The sequence below is a fragment of the Aulonocara sp. 'chitande type north' Nkhata Bay genome, linkage group LG9 (assembly GCF_057382095.1).
Source record: "Aulonocara sp. 'chitande type north' Nkhata Bay isolate Kocher_YH1m ecotype deep benthic linkage group LG9, A_spYH_male_GT1.1, whole genome shotgun sequence".
Lineage (NCBI taxonomy): Eukaryota > Metazoa > Chordata > Actinopteri > Cichliformes > Cichlidae > Aulonocara > Aulonocara sp. 'chitande type north' Nkhata Bay.
This window is the reverse complement of record NC_141352.1, coordinates 24,243,196-24,267,355: the sequence shown is the minus strand read 5'-3', so window position 1 is coordinate 24,267,355 and position 24,160 is coordinate 24,243,196. Positions and strand designations below refer to the sequence as shown.

General features: G+C 39.3%; 1 protein-coding gene across 2 annotated transcripts in view; it reads right to left on the bottom strand.

Annotated features, from left to right (window-relative positions):
- Positions 1–24,160, bottom strand: part of ralylb (RALY RNA binding protein like b) — a 127,745-nt gene that overhangs the window by 69,210 nt on the left and 34,375 nt on the right. For both annotated transcript variants that reach the window (XM_086306625.1, XM_086306623.1), the window contains exon 2: positions 4,877–5,150. In XM_086306625.1, the coding sequence (XP_086162751.1) occupies positions 4,877–5,132 (256 nt within the window). In that variant the 5' untranslated portion in view covers positions 5,133–5,150. The remainder of the gene's footprint in view (positions 1–4,876; positions 5,151–24,160) is intronic.

The window sequence follows — 24,160 nt, the reverse complement described above, 5'->3', positions numbered from 1 at the left end:
CAATCAACCATTTGTGATAATTGGCAATAAATCTTTCAACTCAGTGTGGAGGAATTTTTAATTCAGCCACACTGGAGAGTTTTTCAGCACGTACGGCCTGTTTAAGGTCATGCCAAAGCATCTCAATCAGATTTAAGTCCTGATTATGAACAGACCACTCCAACACGGTTTTGTTTTTAAAAAAAAACTGTAGAACCAGGACACGTTCACCCCCGTTTCAAGTTTTTTCCTTGTGTGGATAATGGCTCTCACTGTGGTTCCCAAAGCCGTAGAAGTGTCTTTGCAACCTTTTCCAAACCGATAGATCTCATTAACTTTCTTTCTCAGCTGTTTCTTTAGATTGTGGCATGATGTGTGGCTTTTTGTGATATTAAAGCCTGCTTTACTTTGTCAGACAGGTTCTGTTTAAGTGGTTTCTTGATTTAACAAGTCTGGCAGTAATCAAGGCTGGGTGTGGAAAATCATGATTTGGGGGTGGTCACTTACTTTCAAATAGGGTAAATGATAAATATGTCAAAGAATAGGAAATCAGGAAGGAAACGCACACTTTTTCACTGCACTGTATATTTTCTACTTTTGATTTTGGCATTAGAGCTCCACTGTTGCACGTTTGATATCCACAAATCAAGAATCCTTGCTTTAAATACTGCCAACACTGTGGCAAGGGAGGTTTCTTTACTGTCTAGTATGTACTGGGGCTTTTTTTTTTCAATGTTTCACCAACAGAGGAACAGAGGAAAGCGTCTTCGTGTCTGATGTGATGCTATATTAAACATCTGCGCTCCTGCAAAACGAGAAATTTCTTCAAGCTTGTATCTGCGAATTGCACAGAGATACAGCGCTCCACTCAAAATAGCATCACACGTACTATTATTTGGTAATGATTGCTGTGCTCAGAATCCTAGCTACGATCTCACGAACTCCTACTCATATTTGATAGAGTAATGGAGCATCCATTTTTCATTCTGCAGGTGAGGGGAGGACGGTGCTGCCAGCTTTGCAATTTTAGAATTTTTGCATTTGCTCATCTGCGGTTTTTTAGCTACACACACACACACACACACACACACACACACACACACACACACACACACACACACACACACACACACACACAAACATATAGCACATATACAGTAACAGTCTCATCTGCAGTGGTGGCAGCAGGCTATGACCTCTGACACTTGTGTATCAGCGAGTGCACAGATTAGTCATCGCCTTGGGTCTGCACAACTGAAGTGGAGCTGTGCAGTCGAAGTATGATGTGATTATTCCACTGACCTCTTTTCCCACTTCAAAACTGTACTTTTTCAAACATACCTCTCCCCCCACACAAAGATTTGTTGATTCGTCTTGCGCGGGCGGTCAATGATAACAACAGACATTGTCAACAGTGGCTCAAACAGCAACACACATGAATGCCGGTCCTTTAGTAACAGAGCAATGTTAGCGTACCTGTGAAGCTGACGTGCAATCAACTTGCAGGTAATAACCCTTTAATGAAATGTTTTTGCACAGGAAGCCGGATGCTTTGGGGAGGTCATCCTTCATCACAAAATCATTACGGGGCTGATTCATTTCTCTGCCATGTTAATATAAAAAGCATCAGCTTGGCAGGATGAGAAGAAGGGTGGTCTAAATTGTCAATTAAAGATCTATCTTCCAGTCTTACTTACGCCACATGACTTGCAGACTGAGTGATAGCAGTGAAGGCTGGATTGTCTTGCTTCGTGTGAAATGAACTCTGTAGTAATGAAAATACTTTTAGTTATTATTGTTTTCTCAACCAAAAACAAGCAATCACACATGAAAAAGAGTCACCTGTCTAGCATTAAAGTCACAAATGAATCAGTTTAACTCTTATTAGGCCTTCGGTGGATTGCTCACATATGGTTTTGGCTCCGTCGGCAGATCAACCTTCTCGTGAATGGTTTTAATAACAGTTTTTTTTCCTGCTAATTCACTGATTGTAACATCCATAACAATAAATATCAAACTAATGCACATCCTCAAGAGCAAAAACACATTAGCTCACATTAACCAGTCAACGAGAGATCTTGATAGAGAAATAGTATAATTAAAAAAAAAAATCTTATTATTATTATTATTATTATTTGTTTTAGAAAGCTCCAATCACACAATCAGTTTTCAGGAGGAACATCTCATTTGTTAAGCGTGCAGGGGAAATATCCAATAATTGGCAAAGAGGAAACACTTTCATGAACAGCTCAACATCTTAACAAGAGAAAAGCAGCTGAAAGAACCACATGAGTAGACTTTTATAGGAGGGTGTGAGAGTCAAGTCAGACTACCGGTGTCAGACTTTTGGTAGATATAAGCTGTGTCGAAAGGAGGCAGATCAATAACTTGTCTGGTTGATGCAGAACAGACAACTTTTAAATGAGCTCTGCATTTTCTTTCATTAAATGTTCCCTTTTCAAAAAGATTAGAAAGATCACTTTCAAGTCCAAGCTGACAATCAAGCTGTGTCCTTCTTTACTCCATAGTCACAGAAAAATCATGGTGGAACCAAAAGTTTTGTGTCTTTATGATACAACATCATAAAGACACAAAACTGCAAGGTAACCAAAGTGATCATGTAGGTCTACCTTATTATCCACTATTATGTCCATGTCTTGGCTTTGTATCTATGTTCTTTTATGGGTTCAGTTATTATCGTACCTCTTCAATCTTTCCGTAGGGAGCCTCGTGTTTCTTTGCAATGGAATAAGAGCCTAATGACAAATATCTCATTTTACAGAGAAGAGGCTTTCTCTTGGAAACCCTTCCAGCCACGCCATACCTGTCTAGTCATTTTTAGTTCATTGTTATTAGCTGTACAATGCACTGAGTCTGAGTGAAGGAGAGAGATCATTGTCCTGTTAATTTGTCCCAATTTTGTACAAACTTTGGCTGTTGGTTAGATGGCCTCACATTTGACTCTAGATTACTTTGGTATATAAAACAAGCCGAATCATCACCTCTCCATTACTGTGCTTAACACTTAGTATGATGTGTTTGTGCTGAAATGCAGTATTTGGTGTTTGGCCATAATGGACAGCATCATGTTTGGCAAACACCACTTTGTCCAAAAGATATTCATCAAGAAAGTTGATTCAGCTGCAACTTTTCAAACCATGCTGCTAATTTCTTTCTAGACACAAGAGTAGGACAGGTTTTCTCCTGGCAGCCCTGAAATGAGCTATACTTTCGCCATCTTTCACTAATTGTGCTGTCATAAACTTCAGCATTTAACATGCTAAGTGAGGCCTGTAGAGCCTGAGATGTAGCTCATTGAGCAGTCTGAGGACTGCACAGTCTGACCTTGGGGTGGTACATTCACTGGAAGATTGGTAATTGGTATGTTTTCCACATGTGAGTATTCTTTCTCACTGCAGAATGAAGCATTTCTAATTGTTTGGAAATTGTCCTGCAACACTTCCCTTACCAGACTGGCACCAACGATTCTTTCTTTAAGATCGTTTCTGGTGTCTTTCCTCCTTGGTAATGTTTTAACCCACACTAGAATGCTCCAGACCTGCAAACCACTAAAACGTCTGCATTTATAAGGTGCTCACACTTCCTGATGTAATTATCAAGTGCATTGATTAGCAGCACCTGACTGCTACTTAGTCTCTTAAAGTCTCTTACGGAAGCTGTAAGAATGTATTTTGCTTTCTGCAAACTGCTTCTGCATCTGGTTTGACTTTTGTTATATAAATAATGACAAAGTGTAATATACCATGTTTTGGAATTCATCTGAGATTGCATTTAGTTAATTTTAAGATGTGCTAAGGACCAAATGGTTAATTTGGTCCTTAGCACTGAAAGAAGGTTTAATTTCTTTTTACTGTTATTGCATTATGACTAACACTCAGTAAAACCTGCACATTGCACTCACTGCAGAGCCCAGGCTCCCTAGTTGAAACACTAAACTTGCTGCAGAGAATTTAATCAAAAGGTCTCTTGCTCGCCTGCCTGCATGCACAGCATTATCTGGTCATGATCATTTTAAAATTATGTTTGATAGCAGTAGTGTCTAGGAATGTGCTCCGCTGTATCTTTGCAATTCACCCCTAGGCTTCGCAAAGATGTTTTAACAAGATAAGGCCCCAGACAATGCCCTTCAGAGACAAAACTTAATTCAACACTGAAACTTAAATTGTAGCTTTGTTTGCTTCTGGAGTGAAGACACACAAAACCGTATGACAATGATTCTTCGGTATTTTTCTAATTTGTTTCCATTTGTATAAAAAGTTAACTTTTGACGCACGTCTTTTGATTGCTTAAACATTTTGCCTGCCAGCCAGGAACAAAACAATTCCAAATATGAAAAGTTTTCCCACTCACGATCCACAAACAACAACAACAACAACATAAAACACAAAAAGTGCACGCACAGTAGAGTAGCAGTGCTTGCACAGCATATTGGAGGTGCATCCCATGCCACATAATAAATTCCATTCCGCTCTAAGTAGTATGTCACAAGAACTTTGACACACTTTCTGCAAGTTGATGTTTAGTAAATGTTAAAATCAAACTGTGCTTACATCCACTAGTGGATCAGTTAAATGATTCAGCAGGGATTTTCTCAAAAACAGCATGACAACGAACACAGACATTTCAGCATTTAGGAGCCAAGAGAGGCTCTAAACTAAAAGCCTGAAAGATGCCTAAGGCAGTTTTTGTTCCCGAGAGAGACAATCCATTCCTCCAGCAAAGATCAAGCCTCTGTATTTCAAGAGGAAAGTGTTTGTGAAGTACAGTATAGGCTATATTTCACTGGGCTTTCATACTAATAAAATCTGCATAGCAAATGATAGATACCTGAGAGCAAAGAGGAAAAGAACAAAACAAAAACAAAGCAAAGACTCACCAAGAGGCTGTCCAGCAATGATACGGGCGTTTTCCCCCGCCACTGCTGCTCGGGCGTTCCTTTCGTTCATGTATTGTACAAAGGCGTAACCCTTGTGCACAGAGCAACCCACTATCTTGCCATACTTGGCGAAGATGACCTCTATGTCGGTCTTCTTGACGATGGCTGTGTTGAGGTTGCCAATAAAGACTCTGGAGTTGAGGGAACGAGGGTCATTCTTGTTGGTCACGTTGCTGGTCTGAGTTTTACCAGTCATTCTCCTCCAGTTGCCCTCCTGGGACACAGACAGAGGGGGAGGGGAGGGGGAAAGCTTTAGAGGACGGGCAGGCCAACTCCAGCTAATTCTGCTCCAAAGGAAGTGTTTAATATTATTTTTTTTAACATAACATAATGACACAGATAGTCAATAAATAAGCACAATTATAGATGGAACCGTTTTCGAAGAACTTCAGGAACTAATTCAGAATCAGTAAAATATCCAATAATACTCTTAAAGAAGTCATTTCATGATTGCAGAGTTGTCACCAGTTACCTAACTGCTGCTTAGAGAAATCAAAAACACTGCAAGTTTAAAAAAAAGGAAAGAAAAAATATAACGGTTTAACAACTGACCTTTCTTGAGCTGCAACAACACTAAATTTAGCCAATTCTGAATGATGATCATTGCTTCTTCATCACATACATGTGCTTCTTACTTACTTACCCAGCCAGCTCGGTGTGCTGGTTTGTGACCTTGGCTAACATGGCATCGTGGTTTTATGTTTCTCAGTCAGACAACTACTTTAAAGAGTAAAACACACACACAGAGTCTCTCTGTGATTCCTCCAGCAACTGACAGCATTGCTGTGAATGGATGTTTTACTGACCCAGCTGGGGGCATGTGATTGGCTGGTGACAAATCCACTGTCACGAAATGTGACATGAAATATAACTAGATAGAAAAAAAGATGAAGTAAAAGTCAAACTTCTGGAAAGGAGATTTTGAAACAGATATTTTACATACACTTAAAATTACTTCAATTTAACTTGAGTCATTTGACATTTATTTACTCATATTACACACCGGAGCTCCATGAAACGCAGGATAATTACTTTTTTCCAGTAATACTTTATATTAACCGTAGTTAATGAATGGAAAATTCATTTTTAATAAAAATAAAGCTTTTACTGTTAATGAAATTGCACCATTATTTAATGCTTACACATCTTTTAATAATAATTGTTCTGTAACTGATGAATGACGGCCTCTGTTAATATTTAGAGTTAAGTGACTATAAGTACTTCACGTTTAACTCAAAAAAGTAGGGCAACTTTCCAATTCTTTCATAAATGTGAAGTAAAGGCAACCATGTCAACTTTTACAGAACTATCTACATGTTGTTTAATTAGATTTTAGATCTTTCGGTGTAATTTTGGAAGGATGAGCAATTTTGAATGAGGAACACAGGTTGTGTTGGACAAAATAAGCCACTCTGAGTGGATCAGGGCAGAGAGTGCTGGGAGATGACAGGATAGGAATTGGAGCCGGGCCTGAATCAGTCTGAATGCATGATCTTTACCCATTCCACATTCATTCTGACAGGTGGAGCTGGATTGATGTTTCTAAGCTCTGCAAATGGTTAATAAATACTATATAGATCATCTATAAACACAAATTGGCTGTCTATTATAACACAACTGGGCGTGCTGTAACTACATGGACTTAGACTGTGTGTAATTAGTCAATAACACACAATCATTTTCACTTTGTGTTTACTTTTGCTTTTACTGCCCTTTAATATGTACCAATGTTATCATATTAAATTCAAATTATAGCTAGTTTTTAGTAAATGATAAACATAAATGACTTGTTTGATAGCAACATATCATTTTCTTAAAACTTACTAAACTTTTAAACTTTTACCCTTTTTCCTAGTTGGGTTCTACTTTTTTAATGCACCTTTTTGTTGAAAAGGCTGTTGTTGTTGTTGTTGTTGTTGAAGGTTTCCTTCTCTGTATGTAAAGTACAATGTCACTGGCCAGTCAACTGCTTACCTAAGCCACATTTTTCATGGTTGAAATGCTACCACTGGATGATTGTGAGGAGCATAAGAAGAAGCAACAATATGTGAATGTCACAGCAGTTCTCTCCGCTTTGTGAGAAACCAAATACAGTAGCTGTCAGTGAAAAAGCTTTGCTATCTCAATACCCATATTGTTGCATCCCTAATGCTTTGTGTGCCATTTCACTGATCACATAAAGCGTGGGCTGTAATTCGTGTTACAGTTTTATTCAGACTTTTCTGTGCTGTCAAGTTATCAACGTACATTAGCCTCAGCTTTTGTAGGCCTCCTCTGCAATTATTCCTAAATGACCTTTTCACGGCTTGAATGTTAGTTTTCACGAAAGATGATTGGTCGCAGCATCGGGGCAATTATGCCTACCCAATGACAGGATGCACTATTGAGCGATCATTGTTGTATGTTTAATTACGGTTATCAAACAGCAGATAGGTAAATTGATCCCCCCAAATTTTTCCACCAGTTTTTCCTTTGATTTTCTTTTCACTGCAAGCATGTCGTTTTGTTTTTTTATAGCTGGAAAAATCCTGGTTTTCATTACAGTTTATGTTCCAAAATGGATTACAGTTAGTCCATTAAATACTGTGAAATATTGTGAAGAAAACACTGCATATTTAATATTTGCCTGCTCTGAGTCTCTGTCCCTGACACACTGTGATAACAACTATTCAGCTTTGAGACGAAGAACCTGAATAATGGATCCAATCCTCAGTAAATAGGATTAGTAACCAAGGTAACGCTGATGTTCTTGGAATATCGTGCACGAACACACAAGCGCACACACGTACACATTTCTGACTGGCAGTCTCTTTCCCTTTACCAAACATAATTTCCAATGCAAACGGCTGTAGACTCCTACGGCGCGGCAGCTTTGATTGCCCACTGCGTAGCGTCAATCTCTGCACAATTACACAGTGTAGTTTTATTGTGATGTGCTGTCCCATAATAACTTTGTTCGGCAATTGGCTGTATGTGGCAGGAGAATAATTCTGAAAAGGATGCAATTCACACATTGAAGCCACAGTAGATAAAGAAGAAAGCTGCCCAGTCAACCAGTAAAGTGGAACAGCCGTGCGATTTACAGAGGAAATATTCTGTGTCATGCATCCATTACACCTGAGTCTGGGATCAGGCAACACACACTACCGCTACTCTTTCACTTGGCAACACATGTTTTATGTGTTATATCACCTAACGTCTCATGTTATTTATTTGACTATTTGCACCTACTGTGGTCGCACAGCAGCTCGGGTTTACAGTGTTGCATGGATGTGCTGTTTCTGCACGTTGCCACATGTGGGAATAAACTCCTGCTCACCAGCCCTCAAGTGGCCTTGTCATTTATCAGTGGCAGACACTGAAAATTGATGTGGTGCAGGCACACAGATATGCATGTCTTAACTCAAACGAGCACCACAGTGACCACCTAATGCTAGTTCAAAACCCCAGTCTGACACTCCTGCCATATGGATGTTCATGGACAGGTCACAGGGAACATGACACATCAGTGGAGAAGGGTTAGGTTGCCTCTCTAGTTTAATAAATCAGGAGTGGATACTGGCCTTCGGACCACTTTACCCCTTCTTACTGTTATATTTCATGTTGTCTTCTCTGTTGTTTTCTTTAGAACGGGACACTAATTTATTCCATCAGTGGTTTTCCTGCTGACCTTGCCTTTTAGTATATTTACAACCTCCATTAAGCTTCTTGTCCTCTGAGGTGATAGCGTCACAGGGAGAAACATAGGAAAACAGCGCAGGAAGTGATATTCAACCAGGAATGTAATTGGAAAAAGAATTGTTTTAGAGGACCTGATATTTGTTATCAAAAAAACAGAAACGTGCTCTGCAAACTGCTTTTAGAGGAAAAGTAACGACCTGGTGTTCAAAGCCCACTCTTTAAAAATGATTACAGCTTCAACTGTACTGCCTTTTGACAGTTAAGAGGTGAAGACAGATAAGTCTTCATTTTCACTTTCATGCCGGCGTGGTCGTGTCAGAATAAGTGCCACATTTTTCAAAAGGTGGACGTCTCCTTTGGGGAAAAAAACACTTTGATGTTCTGGCATTACAGAAAAGCGCAGCATGCTTTGCCTCTAATATGTTTTGTAAGAGAAGCCCAATATCATGGCAATGATAAAGACATACAAATAAGGTCAGTAGAAAAAGCATCAAGGTTATGTAGTTGACAGCACTGCTGTGTTGGGTTAGCGGTTGAGTGAAAAAAGAAAGGGTTTCGTGCAGAAGTAGCCATATTACTGAGCTCTCTCTTGCTCTGTAATGCATTGTGCCTCGGTAGACAGGCTCTTAAAAGGTTGTTGTTTGGCTCTGGCTCTGCCTGATTTATAGACATTTTTTTTCATGGAGGGAACTCATTGAATTGATTCCTTTTGTAATTTCCTACCACTCCACCACTGTACATTTCTCTTCACGATGCCTCAGCCTCTCTGCTCTGATTGTTGCCTAGGCAGCTCGACGGGCTGAGGAAAGGCCGAAGAAGCTGCTCGCTGAAACAGAACAGAGAAAGGTAACCCGATACACCTTTTCCAAAAGCGTTGCCACCGTGTACCGCAAAGTTAGAATAATTGCTTCAAAGATTTCTTCCATTTATATCTTGACTTAAAATGTGTCTTTCTGCCCGTGAAAGCAACAGCAACAACTGTGAAAAAAAATCCTATTTGTAAATCAACAGCTCTATTTGTATTATAGGCCGCAGAGTATCTCAGTCGTGCAGCCAGCCATAAATATGTGCACTTTTGTGAAGTGTGGTCAGAGGCTGAAACGATTGTGATCCAAAGAGAAACAGCACTCCCAACATTTCGCCTGATTTAAAGGTGAAGGAACAGTTACGGAAATTAAATTTAATATGAACAGAATAAAGGCCGTAAACACATTTAATGCTATACAGCACTTTCCACTATTCTATTTGCATCTAAAAAAAAGGACTCCAGTCTCCAAGATAGGAAGCCATAAAACTAATTCTCTCCACATTTTCAATCAGCTGCTGCCCTTTGGCTTTATGAGTCAAGGTACACAGTGCCGGCCTCAGCTTCAACTCTGCTACACCACTGCAAAGTGGACCTATAAAAAGGAGGAGGAGGAGGAGCCATTCTAATTTTGCTGGCATAGGGTGTTTGAAGTGCTATAAATGTGAGATAAATTTTGTTCAATGGGACATTTACACAACCTCACTGTTTATGACTATCACAAGTCATTGTTTTTTGTTCTCTGAGCAGTTAATTGCATGGGGTAAGAGAGCAACATCTCTTGTTTTTGACTGCTAACCTAAACCATGAATGGGATTTATGGTTTTAAATATTTAATTACTGTTTTCAGAGGCTGCTAAATCATTATAATCATTATAATCTCATCTTCAAAGCTGCCCTTAGCTTTTTAACTAAAATTGGAGGATGATGTAAAAAAACAAAACAAAAAACACTACTGTAGCCTTGTCTTAACCCCATCAACCAGATTTTCCCCTCAATGTTATGTCAATTTCAGACACAAAAGACCTCTTTCAGGTGGTGCAGTTGGGGAAGAGGGTCAGAAGCACAGTATGACACTAACAAAATATGAACAGCAAGACACAAATAACAAACTATAGACACAAAGAGGAGCTAGGTTTCCAGTGACAGAGAGCTGAAGGCTAGGGATCCCAGAAGACTAAACTGGGAGCATAAAGATAAAGCAACCAGGAAATGTAACATTGTTGCATTGAGTTGCAGAATTCAAAAGAAACTGAAAATCTCTGAAGGTACAGAAAAGCAGGACTCAAAATTAAGCTTGAACTAATAACAAGAAAGAATAAACTATTTCCTGAATCTAAATAATAAAGAATATTAAGCTTAAAACGCAGAGACAAAACCTGTTTGTCATGACACTGAGAAGGTGGTGGAGACCAAAGCAGAGCTAAAAGGATCGTTGTTGTTTTACTCACGTTCACCACCTCCTAATACGTTAAATAGGTGTTACAGTCCCAAGACATGGCCTAAAAATCACAGCTCTTAATTGAACCCCATTCTAATGGATGAAGTGCATCCATTAGTGTTAGGTTTGTATTGTTGATTGTCATTTATGCTTAGAAATATTTACTTATATATGCTTAGAGTTTTGTAATTAGTTGTAGATTGGTAGAGGTTTTGATCCTTGATAGTCTGCAAACTTTGTGTGTATTAGACAGCACTTTGGGAGCATGAGAGGTCATACCGTGTCTTATTGTTTTATGGCAGGATTAACGTAGTTGCGTCTGTTCTAGTCTAAGTGCTCTTTGTTTAGATGAACTGCAGGACTTCCTCACCGTGTCATCTAGGATGAACCATCTAGGGTGAGGGGGAGGCTACCCTCTTCCTGACCAAGGATGTTTGACCCTTTGATCAGCAGTCCACACACACACACACACACACACACACACACACACACACACACACACACACACACACACACACACACACACAGGCAAGGTACTCTTTGTGTGTATGTAGACGTCATATGTTAATGAACTTATGCATATTCATGTAACCTCAATAAAAGAACAGTGGTACGGGAGAACGGACGAGAGCAACTGGGGTCAAGCGAAGGAACGGTGCCTGTCCGGTTCTCTCCCGTGCACGAGAAACATGAAGAAGCTTGCCTACTTGTGTCTTGCTTTGCAGTGTAATTATATTGTCTTCAACGTTCCAGCGGATGGGTTCAAGCTACAAACCTATCAATTAGCTCTCTGCTCATGGACAAAATTTCATCAATAATGACGTCTGTTATGCAACCCCTGTTTAATAAATTACTGAACTTTTCCTCTAGTGTGCTTTTACTTGTGAAATGAGTTTTAAGTACAAGCAATGACAGTAATGATACAATACTCCTGTGTGTAATTTATGTGGCACAGCATGCTATTTAAAAAAAAAAAAAGCAGACTGTGCTTACTAATTTTTATTACTTTTTTGTTCAGTTTATGCTTGAGCATTTCTTTCTTTCTTGGGTGGTTATAGCCTTGGAAGAAAGACTATGTACCTCATACATCTTGTCTTACTTCAATACCGCAACCCTTCACATTGGGCCCCTTTTCCTCTTACCTGCAGCAAACCTCATTTCACTACAAATAGTGGCTATGCGTCGCAGCGCCAACCATTTTTATTCCCCTGAACTCTGTTCTCAGAAAATTCATTGACTATTAGAAAGCCTGAAGGAACGATACAATTAGCTAACATGCAAATGGAGTCATTTCTCAGTTGGCTCTCATTCACCTGCACGAAAGTGATGGGTAAAATATGATGGGAAAAACTCCCGTGTGCCGGGGCATAGCAAACATTGGATGATATACAAGAGGAATTTCTTATTATCCAGGGGGAGTCTGCTGTTTGTGACTGACAGGGGAACACCTCAATTGCACTGACAAGATTTCATTTCTTTCCATGGTAGTATACAGCTGCACAGAGTTAAAAGTAATCTGGTCAAACACAGTGAGCTCTCGAGCGCAGCATAGATCAATCTCTGTCTGCTCTTAATCCAATCTGATTGGTAAGAATAGCATCGGGGTGATATAAAACCCACTCTGCATGATTGTTTTGAAAGCTTCCTCTCCACTATGGAACATAGCTCCACGGGATATCTAAAAGCTTTCTATCCACAGTGCAGTTGGATGTTTCCACCTCCTCAAAATGGGCAAGCAGAAAAATAACATCAAAAATCAAGACGTTTCAGAAGGGGTGGGAAAGAGCCGAAATCATTCACTTTAGTACAAGAAACAAAATAACAAAAGAAATCAATCACAGGTGGAACTAACTACTTGCATATACATACATACATTATTGTTTACAAACCAGAAGAATTCATCAAGTCTGATGTGCTTGTGAATGGAAATTTCTATCTTTTAGGTGCAGTGGAGTGTTAAGCTTTACATAACAGAAATAGAAAGACAGCAGTGCAGTACGTAAGTACACTTAAGTACGTTAAGCAGGGAGCAAACATTCAGCACAGTGAACACCAACTGTTCTCTGACTTTTGTCCACTTTTGGACAAACATGGAAATGAGCTGAATTAAATTGATTATCAACTTTAAGAAATTCAGACAAACAGTTGTCCGTACACACAGCTTTGGGGAAAAATGGGTACAATATGTATTGTCCTTTTACATTTCCTACTTTTTCCTTTACCAAATGAAATATGCGGCTCTTTGTTGTCTCAAACTTTGCATGTTTGCTGTTGATATGAACAGGTATTGTACAGTAGATTTTTCAAATGAGAACGCTGTCTCCTATGAGAGATGTGAAAGTGAACCAAAACAATAAAGCTGTGGCTCATAAAACCTGCAACTGGAGGATGACATAAAAATCAGCAGAGCTGCGGGAAACTGCAGGCTCTGGAGATACTCCTCTGTGAATTCACCACTGCAGGCAACCACGATATTATCCAATGTTAATTCAAGAAAGACGATTGTTTCTGGTTTACACTAACGGGTACTGAAAGGGCTGACAGAGAAACCGTGGAATCTGCTCAAATTTGCATTTCACTTTAGCACTTCCTTTGGAATTACTGTAGAGAAGACACATTGGCATTTAACGACTATTGTGTTGGTTGTGCTTTGCTAATTATCTTTTTATGTGCAACTGCATTTTAACTATTGCTATACTGCATTAACATTCATAAGGGTAAGCTAATAAAATTCCAACTGACATTAACCCAGAGAGTGTAAAAATGCTCAAATATTGTAAAGCTACTCTTTGATTTGGTGGATCTAACCTATTTGGCCCGATGACCATTCTGTTTCCCTCATTAAATCTGGATGTGTCATCATTAGCTCTCCAGGTTGTCGCTGCAGCTGGGACAAATTTTTAATGGGGCAAATTAGCATTTGTTAACATCTACTCTGCAGGAGAAGTAAAACAAAGTCCCAACTCTTCATTAGCAGAATTAATCTTAAGTTTTTAAAGGTGTTTGGTTTGACTGTAATGAAAATACAAAGTGCAGCCTGGGTTTTAGTACTGCAGTCATGTAGCCATAAAGCAGTATTTTTTGTCTGAAAGAGAGTAGTTCACTGAATCTTGTTCTTGACTTGCTACAATTAACAGTTTGCAGAAGGATATTTCTTATTTATAGGCGTCCCTATGCACTGCACAAGCTCAATAGTCGGTATTGTAAGAGGATGACAGGCAATTTCTGAGCTTCAAAGGCTTGGCAACAGCTCAGTAGAATTTAAATGACCTTAAAATTCACGGGTCTCATTTACAGAATTACTATGCAGAAAGGAAGGGATATTATCTGTATAATGTCATCAGAATAAGCAAATTTTTCACCTTTTATGCACTTTGCTCTCATTGTTGGCCTTGCATTTGAATATACAGTGTCCTCTGTTCTTGAGCCAAACTCCAAAGGGTGATAAGGAAGATATATTTGGCATCGCCTCTTCTCCGGTGGTGCTACAGAGCTGCTGGTCAGCCATCTGCAATCTAGCTATGACCGATGTGTCAGGTCCTTTCTGGTATCATCTGCCTTTCCCTATAGCACCGCCTGGTGCTGAAACTGTTGCATAAATAAGATGCTTGGCTGTTGCCCTGCCTTGGATTTGTTTACATATTTCTGTTGGCGGTAAACAGAGTGTGATGGTTTGGAGGCACTGAGAGGCAAAGTCCTGCTCTCCATCGGCTGTGAAGTGCAGCTGGCTCAACTGTACGTTCACACCGCAAGCAACACAATCAATCAAATCACCGGAAATTCACTAGTTTCGTATTGAGGTAAGCAGCCAGAGACATTCAGCCTAGACGTGGGGACTGGGCCAAGAAAATTTGGCCATGTTTTTCCTTTATGTGTTCATCAAGCTTCAACGGGTAGGTTTTATGTCTTCACTGTTTCCAATGTCAATTTCATTTTTATTCATAATCTCTCTGCCTGCCAAGTGCAGAATGGATGCAAAGTTTATTCTAGTCACTTATCACTGTCCGCATGGCAAGAATAAATATTTCAAAACTATTGGTACAACCAAAGTTTGCTAAACTAGTTGTTTGTTAAATCGGACCTTTTAACATGCATGAAATGAGAACATGAGTAAATACAGCCTGAGCAAGTTGTCACATTGTTCCATTTCCTGTGGTCTCCCAAAGAAGGAGATACTAATCAGTGAGAATAACCCTGACAGTTCAGCATGAAGGGACCTGTAGGATATGTACACTGAAGACAGTTTGAAACACTCCTCAGATGGACTTTGATGATACAAATCTTCATAGTTGTCATGTTTATGCCTGCGCCGGCACCATCCTCTCATTGCCAGGCTAAATGTTCAAAGGTAGCAGAAACTTTGTGTAACTCATTGACAAGGTAAAGCGAGAAAGTAAGAAAAAAAAAAACTTGTATCGCAAACTTCAAAGAACCCCCCAACACTTCAAAAGCTTCTTCACGGTTCGGTGACTAATCTTCAAAGTCATGCCAAGGATTGAACTGATAGTGCCGCTGTGTATAGCAGGTACAAACATCCTTGTCAGTGCCACTGAGGTGTGAGGTGTAGAGAAAGGGAGAGGAGATAATGCCGGAAGCTAATTGAGACAAAGTCTGTCCCTCGCCTGTGTGAAATACAAAGCTTCTGGCTGCAGACATTTGGTAATTACAGCTGCTTGAGATCAGTCAAACGTAGTCAGACATTTAGCTAAAATAGGGAATTATTAGTAATTCCAGAGGTTCATTGGAGAGCTTACAGTAGATCTATGTTATCTTTTTACTACCTTGTGCGTCAGAGAGATCTCAAGAAATAGTTGGGATGAAAATCTTGTTGAATGACACATCTTTAGGGAAATGTTCATTAGGGACTTCTACAGTCTCTCTACCTGCACCTGTTAAATCAATATTCCCCTACTAATTAACACCACATGTGTCAACTGCTTCATTCTCACACAGGCTTCCTATTTCGTCTTTGTGTGGCAGAATCGTGAAAATAATGAAATATTGCCAGTAACAGTATGGAAGAATGGAGAGAAAACCTGGGTGTAAGAGCTAGAATATTTCATTACTGCATCCTTGCAGGCTTCTTTCAAATGACGAGACAAAATCACTCATGTGTCTAATTGGTGCATATAAAAAGACTGTAAATATGAGAAAAATGGTTAAATGCCATAACGTCTTGATGACTCATCCCACCTTAAAACAAACTGTTCATATGAGTTGCTCATATGAGAGGCCACTGTTTTGTGCATTTTGTGACAAAATATGTCTTTTGTTGGTGTCACATCCATGCCTACTTTTCTGTAAGCCCCCCATGACCATTGCATAATAGTATTAGTCAGTATAAAAGCTAGTGAACTGAGAGGTAGTTCTTTCACTAATACTGTAGATTGTAAAGCTCTTTAAGGGTTTGTGATTTGTAACATTACATTAAAAATGTGTTTTTGTCAGACTGCTTATTAAAAACAGAGGTAGCCACAAAAATGTCACACAATGGTTTGTGAAGCCCCATTGCATAGCACATAGGTCACCAACATGTTGACGTGGGAGTGTTAACATTTGGGTCATTTATTAATATCAAATCAGCATGGGCCTTCTGCTCAGTCACCTTTGATTTCCTTAAAAATGTCATTGTCCAAAATTTGGAAATATATAATGACTGCTGTGAAATTTTACCCTCATATATCAAACACTTTTCAAGATATATATTGGAAAATGAAGCATCGACCCACTTTCAGCATGCTTTTGTCACACTTTGAAATTGGAGGCCATGTTTAAACATGAATATCAGAAAGACTATTAAGGATGAGTTTAGACTTCTAAAGTTGTCTGTACCACATAGCACACCAAATTATTTATCAAATAATTCTATAAAAGAAATGCTTCAAAAGCTCACACAAGTTACACAACAAGTTGCTGCTGCCAAAGTTAAAAAAGATGAGTTATATATAAAACCAGCTCCTGTGCAGGTTTTCTGAAGGGGTAAATTAGCTAGTTTTGTAGCCGGCTGTGAACACACACATTTTTTCTGTGGTAAATTTAGTCATTTTAACACGGGAGTCTGCTGGGACTGACTTGTTTTTGGAGAACGTCTGAAGTGGCCACTTAAGGCTTGGAGGTTGCCACTTGGGTTTCATACATGGAAATTGAAGCTCACTGTGCAGTGAGTTCTGATGAAATTGCTCTCCATCAGAGCAATATGCACTCTGCAACATTAACGCTGTTTTCCTATACAATGCTTTATTGCAGTTATCATCAATCATCCTTTCAAACAAAGTTATGCAAAGATCGTCACACAGAAACAGAGGACATATTCACAATGAGTTTAGAAAATCACATGTTTGTATATTCACCATTAGGTTTCCATAAACCAAGCAAAATCTAGGAACACTGCCCTGAGAAATGTGGACCTTTGTGCATTTTTGCAAAGATGATTTGCAAAGTCATTCTAAAATATGCACATCAAAGGAGCCTCATTTAGTGAGAGGCCTCTTGTGAAAGACACCGTCTCCACCCTCAATCAAAGGACACTTAGTAGATCCTGAATTTAAATCTGAACCTAGATAATCCAGGAGTCCCCAAAAAGCCACATTTCTACTACAACTGACATGATGCATTTCATAGACTCACTAATGCCTGTAATGAATTTAAATGCAATGCAAAGGAGTGTATGGCAGAAGAAAATAAAAAAGAGAACACTCATGTAAACACAGACAAAAGCAAAAACAAGCAAACATAAACAAAAACAGAAAGCAAATGATATGTATTGAGAAAACTGAATCTTCAACATCTATATTTAATTGGCTGGCTGCATGTGGTGTCGCCACTGAAATTGGCTCCCACCCTCTCCATCTGTAATTAGACACTTCATCACACCCCCACAAGCCTGTACTGCATTTGTACCATAACAGTAAAGCACAATTAAAACCGTCTCAGTGTTTGCTGACAGCTATAGTCTTTAAGAGTTCACTGGCTATCTAAACAATTGAGAATAAAGAAGAACTGCAAAGACAATAAGATAAAGGCAGTGATACCTTACTTAGAGATTAATGTCTCTTACAAATGGCCAATGCAAACACAGTTTCAGCAGGTAGTAATTTGCTTTTAATTCTTTCTACTCTGAAACAGACAGCTCAATTACCCCAGCCAGTAACTGAAGCCACAGATGCAGATTTTTAAAACATTTGTTACTTGGAGCCCAAGGGAACCCTTAAGGGCCTCCCCGGGCAATGAAGCCGTCATCATGCTTCATGAGGTGTAGCAGTTTCTTTTCTCGTCTTGCTCCGGCATATTTCCATTTATCACGTCTACTGATGCGCAGTGTAAGAGCCACACACTTCAGCAAAATGGATCAGAGTGTAAAGGCTTTCAAAGAGAGGGAGACATATTGAATATGCACACACAATCATGCATGCTTTCTCAAATGTGTGTACCCCCAAATAGTACGCAAACACGAGGACATGGGCATACACAGACACACGTGCATAAAGTCAGTCACACACTTGTACACAAACACCGCAGACATAAAAGCAACGGAGAGCCTCACACAGCAAGACGATTACAGGCCTCGAAGTATAAGTTTTGACAGTTTGACAGCATATTCTGTCTTTTGTGTAGCAGAGGAGGCTTATGGAGTCTGGCTGCTGCCCTCAACACTTCTTCTCCTCTTGCATTAATGAAATAAAATGCACCATATGCCTTTATGCACAATGCCGACGAGCATGAGAAACTTCACTTGCATCAGACAAAATAAACAATACACAAAAATAGACATTAAAAAAACTACCATCTTAGTAGCTCGCTTCAAAAAGCAGCAATGCCATATGTATTTGAAGGGTTTCTTTTCAAAGGAAGACATCAGTCATGCATGGGGTAAAATGACACCTATACTCGCTCAGAGTGACTGCTGTCACAAAAAAGGCTCAGATGTTACTAAAAGGTTTAAAAACTCCCGTCTAAGGATTTATTTATATCTAAGCAAAGTATCACTCCCGTTAGAAATAATTACATGTAAAACAGCCTTTGAAGCACTTGTAGTGACTGAAAGACTTCAGATCCTTTTAGCAGCACACTGGATGACATGTAAGCCTTAAAGCACTGTGCAAAAGCCTGGCCACATAATGACATTCTAGCTGTGGATGAACGCTCACATCCTCTTAGCAGCAATACATGAACTGAGACGCTGAAATGGCATAAGTTCTTATGAGGGGAACGTTGCTTTGAGGGAGATGGGCCACCTTTAAATGGAAACACCACTGGGGCTGTTTTTCAACTGTCATCGGCCCATGGGACAAATATTTCCCACTGTCAAAATGAAATCCATCGCCATATTCAGACAGAGCAAAGGTTACTTATATGACTTCTGCAAATATATATATATATATATATATATATATATATATATATATATATATATATATATATATATATTAAATATATCCAGACAATCCAGCACATAACAGCAGGGTGCAAGATGCTAGCAGGCAAGGCATACATGGAACGCCATAACCAGGTGGCCGGCATAGTGTACAGGAACATCTGTGCGGAGTATAACCTGGAAGTCCCGAGGTCAAAATGGGAGATGCCCCCAAGGGTGGTGGAGAATGACCGAGCTAAGATCCTGTGGGACTTCCAGATACAGACGGACAAAATGGTGGTGGCTAACCAACCGGACATAGTGGTGGTAGACAAACAGAAGAAGACGGCCGTAGTGATCGATGTAGCGGTTCCGAATGACAGCAATATCAGGAAGAAGGAACACGAGAAGCTGGAGAAATACCAAGGGCTCAGAGAAGAGCTCGAGAGGATGTGGAGGGTGAAGGTAACGGTGGTCCCCGTGGTAATCGGAGCACTAGGTGCGGTGACTCCCAAGCTAGGCGAGTGGCTCCAGCAGATCCCGGGAACAACATCGGAGATCTCTGTCCAGAAGAGCGCAGTCCTGGGAACAGCTAAGATACTGCGCAGGACCCTCAAGCTCCCAGGCCTCTGGTAGAGGACCCGAGCTTGAAGGATAAACCGCCCGCAGGGGCGTGCTGGGTGTTTATATATATATATATATATATATATATATATATATATATATATATATATATATATATATATATATTTTAGTGGATTAAAAAACAAAAGCAGAAATCAGTGCACACTGAGAAAAATGTTGATGCATGGAATCTTACCCAAGAAAATTTGACACTTAATACTTAGAAAACGCTCGCATAAGTTAAGGTGAATTAAACTGCTAAACCTTTGATATTGTGCTCTCTGTCACCTTCTCATGCTTTATCACATCGTCCCTTTCGTCACTTGTTTGTTGCCGTGAGAGACAACTCGTACGCCCTAAACAATGTCTGTCACATTGCATTATTACTGCCGATAGAGTGCCGGATGAATCGTCATACAAATAAAATGCTGTGCTACAAAAGGGTGGAAGAGGTCACAAAATGATCAAAGAATTGAGGGGAAATGGATGACAGATGGGGTCCTTTTTTGCCTCGCAACACCAAGCCCGGAGCGCTTAAACCACATAGATAAACAGCTTTTTCATGGAAGAGTGAATCCTGTTAATTTGTGGTGGTGGGAGAGTAATAACAAGTATTACACAATAATAGGTTTCCCAATGTGCTTTCATTTTTTGCCACCTGAAGTGTGGGAAGTCTGTGGATTTTAAAAGGGCAGGGATAGCTCAGTAGGTAGAGTGGTGGCCCCATGATCGGAAGGTCGGGGGTTCGATTCCCCTGAACAGCTACCCTGAGGTACCCCTGAGCAAGGTACCGTCCCTACACACTGCTCCCCGGGCGCCCAGAGGCTGCCCACTGCTTCACTGAGTGAATGGGTTAAATGCAGAGAGGGATTTTCCCCACGGGGACCAATAAAGTACACTTTCTTCTTAAATGATGCTCACCAAGACAGCCAACTTCAAACACTGATATGAAGCAAGATGGATACACGCTTTCATGTTGTGTGCATCAAACTTGCCCTTTGGAATTCCAGCCTTCAGTTACCTATTCTTTGTTGACAGGAGCAGCATCTAGCATTTTTTTCTGCTGCAGTTACTGCTGCTTAAAGCAGCCATTTTCCTCTCACCTCTGACATCAATGGGGAATTTTTATTTAGAGAACTGCCACTCACTGGATATTTTCTCTGTTTTTGGATCATTTATTGGTAAATCCCATCAGTAGTTTCAGAAGTCCACAGACCAGCTTTTTTGGTACCAACATTCATGTCATATTCCGATTCACAAAAATAATTTCTCTTTCCCATTCTGATGCTAAATTTGAACTTCTTGACCATGTTTGCATGCTTAAATGCACTGAGCTAGCGCCATGTGACTGCATTAATGTGCGGTTGAGTAGGTTTACCTACAATGCTTGATGACTGTTGTTGTGAAGTTGCACTATATAAATAGAGTATATAAAGGTTGTATTCCATGGTAGTTTTTGTCTGAAAGCAAAAATGAGAAGTTGCTGCATCGTTTGACCATGTTTGTTGCAACATTTATTAGCCACATGTATTAGTCACAACACATAATGTTAGTGGCTAATGGAAAAAAAAATCAGCTGATCTTAACTTGCTAGCGTTACCGTAATTTGAGTTATCATGACAACTGTTATTGTACTTCCCTTACACTAGCTTAAAGTTGTATGGTAGTTTCTATCATTGCCATTAAAATGCCAAAGTTGTTATCACTGTGGGTAAAAAGTAAGCCACGCCACGAATCATCAAACGATAGTCGATAGATTCCCAAATCAGTGACATCAAAAAATAAAATCAGTATTTACGCTCAATGGGTGCTATGTATAAAGAAACAGCTCGTTGTCAACAATCTCAACTATTAGGTCACTGAAAATTATAATATACAATTTAAATATGAAATTCAATAAATAGAAGTTAAAAATCTGCATTGCAATTTTTTAAGGAAGGAATCATTTTTGCAAGCTTATTGAATGAGGATGAAACACTGTTTAAAAGTGTACTTGAATATATTTTTAGCCAAAGATGGAATTAATTTTTTGAACCTATTAGCAAGGCTAAAAATCTCATCAGAAATGGCCCACCATTTGTATGCATTAGGAGACATGTTTGCAGCCTTTTATCCCTGTTTTATCCTCATCCAAGTGCTGAGTGACATTTCTGTCCTTTTTGCTGCTAAATGCCCTTGTGCTCGCTGGATAACCACCAGTTGTGTCTGTCTGCTGTTCTCTCCTGGGCACGTGGCTTACAGAGAGTTCTTCAGTTAATTTTTGGTGAGCAAATTATTGAATCACAAAGAAGAGAAAAGCTACTTTGAAGTGAGATGAATGGGTGTGATATTATGAAAGCAAATATTAGAACTGCTTTTCTTGGTTTTACAAGTAAGATACACAAAATCTCCACTGATTATTTATGCACCCCTTAATTTTAAAATACAACTGGCCTGAGATATGTTTTATTCTCTGTCTTCCAAGTTAGTTACATGTCACATATTTTCAAGTCAACCACTCACAACAGCAACTTTCCTGTAACAAAATATAATAATTGTAATCATTTCTAATGACTCTTAGGGAATGAATAAAAAAAAAGGTCCTTTGCTTTATCTAAATTTGGTATATTGTGAAAATTAATTTTGGTTCTAGCCCTCCTCATAAACTGGTACTTTGTCTGCAATCCAACAAGAGAAAAGAATGATTTAGAATGATTAAAGCTTGGAAACACAAAAACAATATTGTCAAAGTTATAAAAACAGCTGTGCATTGCTGTAAATATGGCTATGCTGCTTTTGACGCCACTGTCAGTTCAGATTACCACCTAAAAGATGTCGACTGTCGTCCAAAACAAAGTGTGAGCACCAATTCTGCTATCCTGCCTGGTTGTCAGCAGTCTTCACTGATAATAATAATTTGGGTTATGAAGCAATAACTGTAAGTGTTTTTTTCCCCCTCAACACACTTGGCAATGGTAAATCTTGGTTATGAGCATTATAATAACAAAGGCGACATTTATATGCAGAAGGCATGTAATAACTTTCTCCTAGTAATGACTCACCCAGAAGCGCATTGATGAAAGAGCATTCAGGTGTAATAGACAAGCAATGAAAGAGAATATGATGAAAAGTACTTAAATGTCACTTTTATTTGCACAAGATTACAAACATAACAAAAATGTTTCCCTTCCTCTATGATTGGTTTCGTTTGCCTGCTTTTATTTCAGTTGCTGGCACGTTTTCTCACAGTGCAGTAAAAAACCTATGCTGCTAAATTAGCAATTACTGCAGAGTTATGAATAGTCACTGGTAAACAGAATTTACCTGATGACACTTAGGTCACACTGCAGCTTTCTGCAGTCATAATTAATAGCTTAAAGCTCCAGTAGTAACAGTAGTGGGCACAAACACACACATAAAATCACAAGAACTTGAAAACAACCCTCCTCCTGCAGCTTTACTTTATCTATTATCTGTTCTAAGCCCTTCCTACCACCAGACAACTGCACAGCTTTTTTATTATTAATATTAAACATCACATTTGTCACATCCTTTATTCGAGCTTCTATTTTGCTTCTTCATTTGCAGTATTTATTCTGTGCTTGTTGTGAATTAATATACAAGACAAAAAATGTTTGCATGTGTAGCAAATGTGCCCAGTATGTTAACTGCACACCACTGTACACCAAAACTACCACTACTCAAATTACCTAACAAATATAAATGGTTGCAGTAAAATGAAAAACAGAGTTTTTTAGGCTTATTTGTTGGCAAGCTACTCAATCAAACACCAACTTTTTCATGTTGACAGGTCCACAGGTTTGGCTATGGTAGAATGGAGTCAGGCATCAATGAAAAAAGGATGTAAAACAAAGAGAAACAATCCCCTGGACGTCCTTATGTAGGACAGTTCCATCTAAATGGCTTAGTTTCTTATCATGTGGGAAAATCTCTGAAGAGGTTGAAGTTGTAAAGAGGTCATATTTCCAACTTAAGAAGGAGTGAACGAGACTTGCTCACTCTCTAGAAGAGATGCCTCTTTCCAGGTCATAGCCTGGTCTCTCAAAACAGGGCAGTGAGCATATTAGAAAAGGTAAGCAAGTTATAAGTGTTAGATTTCATCAGAAACCTTGACGGTGTGTTGGACTTGCCTTCCTTTTATAAAAATAATTTGAAGTTTAAAGATTTGCTGTGGTATCATATCAGATGGGAAATTAGTCAGTGCATGGAGGATAGACAAGCAAAATACATGTTAAAAATAATCTCATGTCAGGTGGGAAGTTCCCTAAAGAGGCCACAACTCCTGCTTGTTCAAGATGCAGTGAAGGACACTTGCTTATT